The 11,098-nt window shown below is 39.6% G+C and overlaps 1 protein-coding gene across 4 annotated transcripts in view; it reads right to left on the bottom strand.

Annotated features, from left to right (window-relative positions):
* Positions 1-3,358: 3,358 nt before the first annotated feature.
* col16a1 (collagen, type XVI, alpha 1) overlaps positions 3,359-11,098 on the bottom strand; it is a 64,075-nt gene continuing 56,335 nt past the window's right edge. For all 4 annotated transcript variants that reach the window (XM_069699170.1, XM_069699187.1, XM_069699178.1 and 1 more), the window contains 12 exons: positions 10,804-10,848; positions 10,517-10,570; positions 10,302-10,355; positions 10,155-10,205; positions 9,474-9,563; positions 9,318-9,353; positions 9,158-9,202; positions 7,890-8,084; positions 7,606-7,669; positions 7,237-7,413; positions 7,050-7,127; positions 3,359-4,226 (listed from right to left, as the gene is read on the bottom strand). In XM_069699170.1, the coding sequence (XP_069555271.1) occupies positions 4,033-4,226; positions 7,050-7,127; positions 7,237-7,413; positions 7,606-7,669; positions 7,890-8,084; positions 9,158-9,202; positions 9,318-9,353; positions 9,474-9,563; positions 10,155-10,205; positions 10,302-10,355; positions 10,517-10,570; positions 10,804-10,848 (1,083 nt within the window). In that variant the 3' untranslated portion in view covers positions 3,359-4,032. The remainder of the gene's footprint in view (positions 4,227-7,049; positions 7,128-7,236; positions 7,414-7,605; positions 7,670-7,889; positions 8,085-9,157; positions 9,203-9,317; positions 9,354-9,473; positions 9,564-10,154; positions 10,206-10,301; positions 10,356-10,516; positions 10,571-10,803; positions 10,849-11,098) is intronic.

Genomic DNA, 11,098 nt, shown 5'->3' with positions numbered 1-11,098 from the left:
CATGATATTTTTAACAATGTTTAACAATGTTTTCATTTTTTTCAACATTTTGTACGACAATAGTATGACTTTTTTTGATATTTTGGACCGACATGCTATATTATTTTTTCACATTTTGGACGACATATGACTGATTTTTCAATTTCGGATGACAATATAGTATAATATTTTTTCACATTTTGGACTAAAGTATGACTATCGAAAAAATTCATACTGTAGCATTTCGTCCAAAATATTTAAAAAAGTCATACTATTGTATGTTGTCCAAAATGTAAAAAGAATGTCATACGATAGTATGCCGTCAAAATGTCAAAAATAGTCATAATATAGCATGCTGTCTAAAATGTGAAAAAAAGTCATTCTATAGCATGTCGTCCAAAATCGCCAACAAAAGTCAGACTATAGTAGGTCGTCCAAAATGTAAAAAGAATCCATCCATCCATCCATCATCTGCTTATCCGGGGTCGGGTCGCGGTGGCTAAGCAAGCTGACCCAGACTTCCCTCTCCCCTGCAACATTTTCCAGCTCCTCCCGAGGGGTTCCCAGGCCAGTCGGGAGATATAATCCCTGCAGGGTGTCCTGGGTCTTCCCCGGGGTCTCCTGCCAGTTGGTCATGCCTGGAAAACCTCCAGAGGGAGGTGCCCAGGAGGATCCTGATCAGATGCCCGGACCACCTCAGCTTGACGCGAAGGAGTAGCGCCTCAACTCCAAGTTCCCTCCTGATGTCTGAACTCCTTACCCTATCCCTAAGGCTGAGCCCGGCCACCCTACGGAGGAAACTCATTTCGGCCGCTTTTCTGTAAAAAAGAATGTCATACTATATTATGCCAGCCAAAATATGAAAAAAAAAAGTCATAGTATGGCATGTCGTCCACAATTTCAATAAGCCATACTATGGTATGGTGTCCAAAATCGCCAAATAAAAGTCATACTATAGTAGGCTGTCTAAAATGTGAGAAAAAGTCATTCTATAGCATGTTGTCCAAAATGTAAAAAGAATGTCATACTATAGTATGACTTTTTGGAATTCTCTTTTTTTTCCACATTTTGGACTGCATGCTACAGTATGACTTTATTTTGACATTTGGAAAGACATGCTATAGTATGACTTTTTGCACATTTTGGACGACATACTATAGTATGACTTTTATGAAAGATCTGTAATGTAGGGTGGTACAGTGGTTAGCACTGTTGCCACAGTGGTTAAGACTGTCACAGTGAGAGCGTTCTGGGTTCAAAACCAGGCCAATGTCCTTTTTGTTTGGACTTGCATGTTCTCCCTTTGTTTGTGTGGGTTCTCTGTAGCATGTAGGGCGGCACAGTGGCGCTGTGGTTAGCCCTGTCGTCTCAAAGTGAGAAGGTTCCGTGTTCGATCGCTGCCACAGTCCTTTTTGTGTGGACTTTACATGTTATCCATTTGTTTGTGGGTTTTATATATTATTTAGGGGATCACAGTGGCGCAGTGGTTAGCCCTGTTTCCTTCCGGCGAGAGGGCTCCAGGATCAATCCCGGGCCAGGAGCCTATGTGGGTTCTTAACAGGCAGTCTGGGTTCATCCCACCACATGTGGGAATAAAGACTTGAGTGGTGTGTGTTGGCTACTGGTGACATGTCTAGGGTATTCTGCCCTCACCCCAAAGTGAAGCAGCATAAATGAATAAAACATTTTTTTCATTGACTATATTAAAGTATTGAAGTGGTTGATGTCTGGGGATGGCTGGGTCCAGGGATTTTTTTTTGTGGGTGTGTGCGCTCTGTGCTGTGTCAATAAATGTCATGTCGTCCAAAATGTAAAAAATAAGTCATACTATAGCATGTCATCCAAAATATAAAACAAAGTAATACTATAGTAGGTCATCCAAAATGTAAAAAGAATGTCATACTACAGTATGCCGTCCAAAATCTGAAACAAAAGTCATACTACAGTATGCCGTCCAAAATGTGAAAAATAAATCATAGTATAGCATGTCGTCAAAAATATGAAACTAAGTAATACTGTGGCATGTCTTCTCAAAATGTGAATAAAATTCACATGTAGAATGTTGTACAAAATATGAATAAAAGTCTATAGCATGTCATCCAAAATTGCAAACCATATGCTATGGTATGACATTTTGGACGATATGCTATATTATTGCTTGTTTTTCACATAGTATGACAATTTTTTTTTGTTGACATTTTGCACAGCATGATGAATTAAAACAGTTTCACGCTATTTTGAACGACATATTATAGCATGGAATTTTTGGACGAAATACTATAATATAACATGATTATGTTATTTTGAAAAAAAATCTGTATGATATTTTTTTGACATTTTAAACTACATACTATAGTATACAATTTTTTTGTAACATTATGTACGACATGCTAAGGTGTTACAATTTTATGCAATTTTGAATGACTTACGACAGTATGACATTTTTGGGACATGTTGGACAACACGATAAAGTAAAACAATTGTATGGTATTTTGAACAAAGGGAAAAAACAAATACCAAGACTGAGATATTGAATAACTACAAAGAAAAAACAACTGTCAGTTTGAGTGGGTGAGAGATTGGTCGCCCTTCACATGTCTGTGTACAAGGGCTGTTTTGTTTTTAATCTATCTGTGGATAGAGACGAGTATTTAAATAGTTTAATACAAAATAGAATTACAATGAATAACACATGATACTGGCTCTTTGAAAAGCAATTTAATTGAGTTTAACATTTCCCGTGGTTTAGCTTGTGAGACACAAAAGTTGGACCACAGCTCGTAGTCTAACCCGCTGTTTGAACTACAGAGCTGTAATGGATGGTAATGGTTTCAGAATCCAGACTTCAACATATAAAAATGATAAAAACATAAACGACAAAAGCCTGAAAATACGTCCCATGTCACACTACAAAAGCTGCTTGTGATGCTTTTCAGAGTATTTTCTTTATTTTTCGGTGACAGTAGTAGTTTGGTGGCTGTGCTACATTACAGTTGTGAATGTACTCAATTGGGGCTCTTATTTTCTTCTTCTTAAACAAGGGCCAAGTGATGCAAACAGATGGCTTGGATCTACTTTGGAATACTAAATGAGATGAGATGAGAAATACTGCAGGTAAAAGGACACAACTAGCTGCATAATTACAAAACCCAGCATCTTTTTGTGGAAACACAATATTCCTTTATAAATAATTTGTCTTTTACCGAACACATTATTGTATTTTGAAACCTTACAGAACGTATATCCTTTTGGAATGTTTTGTCACTGAACAACTTTGATGCTGAAAAATAAGTGGCTAGCCATGTGAATGCCTTTTATCAAAATCTTTGAAAAAGTATAAAAAGCCACTATATATATATATATATATATATATAATATAAATATATACACAACAGTCAATCCATCAAAGAGGGCATGAATGCAGGTTTGTGACATCTGTTTCTACAGAACTGAAATGCACTTCTTGGGATATTTTCTTCCAAGTCAATTTCAAATATGTATCACACCACCAGGTTTGGAGACAGAATATTAGAAATGCATGGGATGCACTTAGAGTGGGATTGCGTGAGGAAGGAACAAAGATATAAGAGATGGAAGCAAAGTGCTGCAATAATTGTGTATTCTCCTTCTATAGAATTAGACAAAGAAAATAAGAAAAAGCAGAGGCCAGAATTAATCGAGAATACAATACAGATTGTGATTCTCGTTACCTCTCCTGGGTTGTTTGAAAACGTACAAAAGGAATGAAACAACGTGGGGAAAAAGAGATGAGACCAAAATGAGAGACAGTAATATCACAATGAATTGGCATTGGAAAAGAGTGACGCAATAAAAATGTTCTGCTGGTGCCTCAGCTCAAGCGGGGCCCTTACAAAGAAATTGTGGATTTTTGCTCAGAGGTATAGTTGAAATCTATGAGTAAATCTATCTATTCAACAAAGGCAGCTCCTATATTGCATCTTGTAGTCAGATTTAATAATTTTGGGTCATGGTCTTTGGCTTTCTGTCTTAGTCTCTTTGCTTCAGTCCTCCCTTCCCCTGTCCTCCAGCCCTCTACCATGGGCCCTTGACATGTGGGCCTTTGGGGCTGTATTCCACTTGATGGCTCATACAGTCTCCAGGATTACACCGGCCATCCTTTCCCTTAGTACCAGACTGTCCAGTAGGACCGGGGATCCCAGGAACACCCTGTTGGCCCACAGGACCAGGGGGTCCCATCTTACTATAGCCTGGGGGGCCTGGAACACCTGGAGAAAAAGATGAAATAGAAGGAATGAAATAATCTTGCCACAATCTCCATGGCAGGAATACGAACTGGGCAAATAAAAAAGAAACTGACAGATTTACTTTCATATCATTTGAGTTCACATCATTTGCTTGATCATCCATTTTTTTTTTCAAATTTCACAACATTAAAGTACAATATCGAATGGTCCTCCATCATGTAGCCCTGTCTTGTAAAGTGGACCTTATGTAAAAATCGAGTTTTATGGTGTTAACTGTTTTTGTTTATGTTGAGCATTTTTTTTTTTTAAATAAAGTTGGGTTTATATGTAAAGTAGTTAACACAATAAAAATAAAAAAAAATGTTGGACAGTGTACGACTTCATAATAAAAGTACAGTTGATTGTAAAGAACAAATATTTTCATTATCAAGCGTTTAACAACAACTTTCTTTGATAATCTGCCCACTGGTTGGTTTAGCTTTTGTCAGAGAAATCTGGGAACTCTGACAAATTCACATTTATGAAACTCGCAGCAGGGAGATTTTTAATTTTTTTACTCATAAAAATGACTCAAATTGGAAGGGTGAAGCTTTAACTAACAAAGAACCCATTACATTTTGGAGGAGATCAGACTCATGGTGCAGATCCACCAATTACTATTTACTTATATTAACATTGCAAGATTGAGCATATGGCCTTCTAAATGCCATACATTTATACTGAGCATAGAAGACGGTAAAGTACAACGGTCACAAAAGATAGGCCATTCTACAAACACAAAGACTCCAATCCAGATTCACGAGTAATCTTCAGCTATACAGATGTTCTTGCTAAAATTGCAATTGTTATGGAGCACTCAGCGACAGTGGTTTAATTGGGCAGAACCAGAACCCATATGAACATAAATAATGGTTGCAGTTACAGATTTGCATATATATGAAGAGTGACTTTGAGGGAGGCCTGCCTTTTATGTGTACTCTTGTTCAAATTTCTAATTTACAAAAACACTGTTGACTGTGTTTCTTGGTTGCTTGTATATTGTATGTATATTATATATATAGATATATACTGTACTGTATGTATATATATATATATGTTGACTGTGTTTATTGGTTTGTTGTATATAATATATATAGATATTTAATGTACTGTATATATACTGTATGTACTGTGCATTTTATATTTTTTATTTTATTGCTTTTCTATTATATTATTATATTCTATTATTATTTTATTCTATTGTTTCTATTATTGCTCCTGTATGTATGCTGCTGTGGCGAAAAAATTTCCCCTCGGGGATTAATAAAGTATATACCTACCTACCTACCTACCTACCTACCTACCCCTACCTAATTTTCGCCCATCAGGACGTTCACCTGGCCATAACTATTGCTGCACTGTGTCTTAACCCTTAAACGGAAATATATAATAAAAGACAAATCCGTTTATTTATGTGAAAGAGAAATAAGTTAATCTTTTAGCCAAAAGGAATAGGTCCTGTTATAAGATGAAGCTATACAGCAAAAGGTTAATGAGCTTGGCTCACAATGAAAACCTGCTGGCTTGGCTCTCTTAAAACCACAATTTCTGTTTTGTACAATTCAGTTACAGATAAATAAATTAGGTATAATGTGTTTGTTAATGAGGTTTTAGAGGGTCTGGATTTGTGTTTTATCTTCTGACAAAGCTAAGCTGGCAGTTTCCCTCTGTCTGCAGGCTTTATAATAAACTAAGCTTATTGGTTGCTAACTCTAACTTCCTGAGTCATAGCAAAAAATACAAAAAAAAAAAAATACAAAAAACAAGACGGGTTCAAAACTTAATAAATAGCTGGACCGTGTATGAAATGCAACAGGGCTTTTAATTTGAAACAAGGGCTTCAAAGTTTAAATGGATCGAGGGAGCTGAAGCATTCGGCCGATCAATGGTGTAACTTCATCAGTAAATCACGCAGCATCAGTTTGACCAATGATGCAACTCAGTCACTCACTTATTCAGTGACAAAGAGTGTTAAGAGTGCTAAGAGCGCTGTGGCAGTCCTAAAATGTGAAGCTGTTCCTTTAAAGGTGTATTTTACTCCGGAAGTAGAGTGTACACAGCAGCATGAATACAGTATAGATACAAGACGGATGAGTTGACTCATCAGCAATACGATATCTACACACAACATTGTGTAAAACAAGTACACACCAATAAGCATCATCTTTAATTGATGGTGTTATCACCATGTGCGTTTTCAGGGGAACATGACTGAAACATGAACAAATATTAAAGTCTTACTTTGGACGTTTATTGTGAGCACAGTAACTTTTTCAACCCAAATTAAACCGCTCCATGAAAAGAGACTGCATGTGCTAATTTGCTAATTTAGCCAATGCTATCTGAACTCCATGACGATTAAGGATTTTCAGACGCTGATTTGGCTGGAATGAATTAGAATGCTAATTTTAATTAAGACAATTTAAGAGTGATACAAAACTACATTGATCATGCTGGCAATTTGCTAATCAACAACGAATCCAAACATTTTAAGTAATTTGCACCATTTCAGTCATTTTAGCTCATTTTGGGTTTAGCATCAGGTGTAGCTTGTGAGTGTTCATAAAGCACTTTGATTATCTGGTGGAAGATTGTTGCAGATGTAACTAACTGGAAAAAAATGTGACTGTTGAGGTTCAAATGTTAAAAGTTAAATTCAATACACTTGGTGCAATATGCCAACAATGAACAAGAACTTTAAGTATAAACTAAGCAATGTGGTTGAAATGTAATAAAGCAAGATTTCATTAACCAAATGTCTGCCACTGGACTATAACTGACTCATTAACCAGTGGGGTACATTACCTGGTGCTCCTGGAGGTCCTACATCTCCCATTTCTCCAACACCCTTGTCTCCATTTATTCCCTGTGGACCTCGTGGTCCTACAGAAACAGGGTCACATATTGTCAACAAATGGAGGCTAAACAGTTTATGCTCAGTTAGCGATGATACTTAACGTCATTCTCATGTTGTTGTGCGTGAAAGTTTCACCTGGTGGTCCTGGTCCTCCGGGCCGGCCTTGTCTGCCAATCTGTCCTGGGAGCCCGGGGTTACCTGGTGCCCCAGAACTACCTGGAGTTCCATCTTTTCCTGGGGGCCCAGGCCGACCTGGGGACGCCACCATTTCCACTGGCATCTGCATGCGAGACATGTAGTAGCCCATTCTCTCTGGGGAGAGGAAACAAGCCATAATAAAAAGCAATTCCACAGACCAGAGCAGTGGCGTCCCGAAGGCAAAACGAAATCGATGTCTGAAACAGAGATATACATCTGAAGAGAAAATACTGCTCTAATGGAGAAGTTGTAGCATCGTGCACGGTAAACATTCGCACAACAGCGTGCATTTGCACGTGCCCTCACCATCAAAGATCTTGATGACCTGTTGGCGAATGAAGTTCCTGATATCGTCATAATTGACGACAGCCTATTGAAGAGCAGACAGAGAACGAGAACAACAAACGAGCAAACATTAATCAAGGTAGATAATGAAAAAATTCATTATTTACAAGAACAGATGGAGCTGGTGAGCGCCCGTGGCTGCCGTACTCAGTTCGTCTCACAATCAAGCTGAATACAACATGATTTAGAGCGGATTAAAACAAAACAGGCTGTCATGCTAAAAGTGCAATTAAACATTATCTCACATCGTTTCCTGGTGACCCTTGCGAGCCAGGCAGCCCGGGGGAGCCCGCTGAGCCTGGGCTTCCCCTTTCACCTCTGGGTCCGACGGGACCGATCATGGGCTGTGCATCCTTGGCATGATATCCTCCGCCGCCAGGGAGCCCTGGTCTACCTCTTTCTCCTGGAGGGCCCCTCTGGCCCAGGGCCCCTGGCTCACCCTGGGAGACAAGAAGTGAGTGAGTTAGGGTAGTGGATAAAAGACAATGCCATTCATGTTAGTTGTTAGTACCTATCTTTGATACCATAAATGCCTGATAAAAAAAAATAACCAACACCTTAAATGGTGTATGTTTGATCAGTACAAAATCCTTGCTTTCACTCATTGTGCTAAGCTAAGCTAATCATCTCCTGGCTGTAGCTTCCTATGTAAATCTAACTCTCAGCCACAATGTAAATGGTGAGCTATTATGTACTTCATTAGATGACTTGATAATTCATCGAAATATAATTATTTAGGAAGAAGATTATTATTAATCATATTTTAGAAAAGAAGGAAGCCCTTTAAAGACAAGTCTTGGCGATATCTATATCGCCTTCCACACAGCAGTGCTGGTGATTAAAATTGTGTACATACACTCAATAACAGCTTTGCTACATTAGTGACAGTGATTTATTGAGGACAAAGCAGCCCATAATGGACGTCTAATGTTTACACGTCACCGACAGACAAGCGGCTCTTGAAATAGAGAGGAGCGAGAAGAATAGAGGAGTCCGTTCTTGTCTTTCTCCTCTGTTCTCCTCTTCTGTGCAGCTAAAACCCTGACAATGCCGCCCTGTCAGGGTGACAAATAGCCTCATCTAGCATCTCCCCTCATGCTTAATAGCATTATCCCAGAGGCAGGAGAATAACTTTATCACTGTACGCACCTACTGTAAGCCTGTGTCTGAGGAGAGCTCCAACAGGCTCTGTAGCTACAGAGGCGGCCAGCTGCTAGTTTGGAGAGGGGTGGAGTGAGGTGAGGAGGAAGGAAGGTGTCAGCAGGGAGGTCCAAGGGTTAGTGAACTGATGACTGTGTTAAGTGCGGGTGCTGAACGGGCAGAAATGGGTGGGTGGGGGGAGTGGGGGTGGGGGGGGGCAAGCGTGTTCAGCAACGCAGTGTGCCGGCATCAGTCTCCCTGGGCTAAAGGCTTGTATCTCGCTGCGTTCAGACGGTACGGGGAGGTAATGGATGGTTGATGCTCAGCTTGACGACACGCACTCACACAAGATTGCACCAGAGTCTGCTCTTACCTTGTGACCTGGCTGCCCGTTGTCCCCTGGCAGGCCTGCCGCTCCCTGTCCAAACAAAGACGGGAATATCCATCAATGAATGAAATACACACATCACCACATCAATCTCTCCATATTGTACTTTTAAAGAGGACAAACACCACACCCAGACATTACTCACATCTTTACCAGCGGCACCGTCATTGCCTGGCTCTCCCTAAAAGACAGAAGAAAAGGTTAAGTGAGACGTATTGGCAGGCTAGCAGTTTGACTGATGTTTAATTAAATTGTTCGAGGGGACAGATTTAAAAGTTGACACAAGTTGAAAAGTACTAACCATAGGCCCCGGGTGCCCAGGTGATCCTGGGGGTGCGACCATCCCTGGGAGACCTCTCTCTCCATCCTGGCCTTTATCTCCTTTTATACCCTGGGGAGCGAGGGAGAAAAGATGAAGAAAATATGATCTCCTATTAGTCATGCTTTCGGCTGCAGGACAGAATTTCAAATGGTGTCTTTGTTTCACCTTCTCTCTTAAACCCATATATCAATAATACAGAGTAAATAATGCACTTTATACAGGCACATTAGTTTAACAAAGTGCATCTTTAAATAAAGTCATCGTATCCTTATCTCTGTTAATCCATGTTATGTATTGTTGTAGCCTCTGTAATTATTTTCAGTAATCATAATTATTCTTGTTTACAGAAAATAATTACAGAGGCCATACATATTGAAATAAAATAAAATGAGATTAACAGAGATAAGGACCATGGTGACTTATTTCTAAATATTCACAATTTTAAACTAGGGTGCTGGTAGAAAGGGTGTCGGTACAAGAGGACAACAAATATCAGAATTAATGTTGATGTTATGTGTTGTCTCCTGTGCTCTTGATTTTCTTTTGGCTGCGAAAACAACAACCTATTTTCCCCTTGAGATTGACAAATAAAACCTTCATCGGATGTAATCATTTAAGTCATTCAATCATTCAAATCATGTTTGAGAAGTTCCCTCTCACCTCTCCTGGTGGACCAGGAGGACCTGGAGGTCCAGCTGAACCTGTAGAACCCTGATGGGAAAAGTAAACACATTATTCAAGTTTAACATGCGAGCATACTAAAATATCAATATATCAGAAATGTATCAGGTTCAAAAGTGAACTTACAACGTGGCCGGAGGGTCCAGGTCGACCCTGAGCTCCTGGGGTACCGGGATCGCCCTGGAAAGGTCACAGATTAACCTTTAGACTTCTATAAGGTTACACTGACGATAATATATGTTAACTCCTATTTTGAACTTTTATGCACGTATTATCAATGTGCTCTCTGACGTTTAGCCAAATCGACTTTGGGGGGGACGATGAAAAACAAAAATACTTGCCTCATGTCCTGGTCTGCCAGGTGACCCGGGGGGACCTGAAGGTCCAACTTCACCCTGGAGGGGTGAGAAAGTAATGAAAAGGCAAAAGAGGAAGCGTGAGATTAATACATCACTCCACTAGAGGAGACTCAAAACAAGGAGATAGAGAAATAATAAAAACCTTATTTTCGACATAATTATTAGTTTGATAAAACAACTCGGCCTCGTGCACAAGCGGGAGACAGCAAATGTAACTTGACAAACAGACAGACATTGTGTGAAGGTAAAGCAATGAATTGTTGGCTAACCTTCTGTCCGGGAAAGCCAACGTGGCCAGTTTTCCCTTTGAATCCCTGAGGACAGACATCAAAGAGAATTGAGATTGATACAGTATAAAAATCTGTCAAAGTCAAAGCTGCCAAAAGAAGAAGCAGACGTGTCTTTGAAATCCTGAACACCTGCTCTCGGGTAGAACACAACCTGAGATACAGAGAGCGAGAGAGGGAAATGAGAAAGAAAGAAACTCGTTTCTTCTTCACTGGAGCAGACTGCAGTGAGTGAATATCACCACCTCGGCTGCGTTGATACATAAGACAGAAAGTT

This window comes from Brachyistius frenatus, unplaced genomic scaffold (assembly GCF_029030835.1).
Source record: "Brachyistius frenatus isolate BFR_SWC_R1_liver_20210118 unplaced genomic scaffold, ASM2903083v1 Contig_2, whole genome shotgun sequence".
NCBI lineage: Eukaryota > Metazoa > Chordata > Actinopteri > Embiotocidae > Brachyistius > Brachyistius frenatus.
Note: the sequence above shows the minus strand (reverse complement) of the source record. Positions and strands in the feature narration are given on the sequence as shown.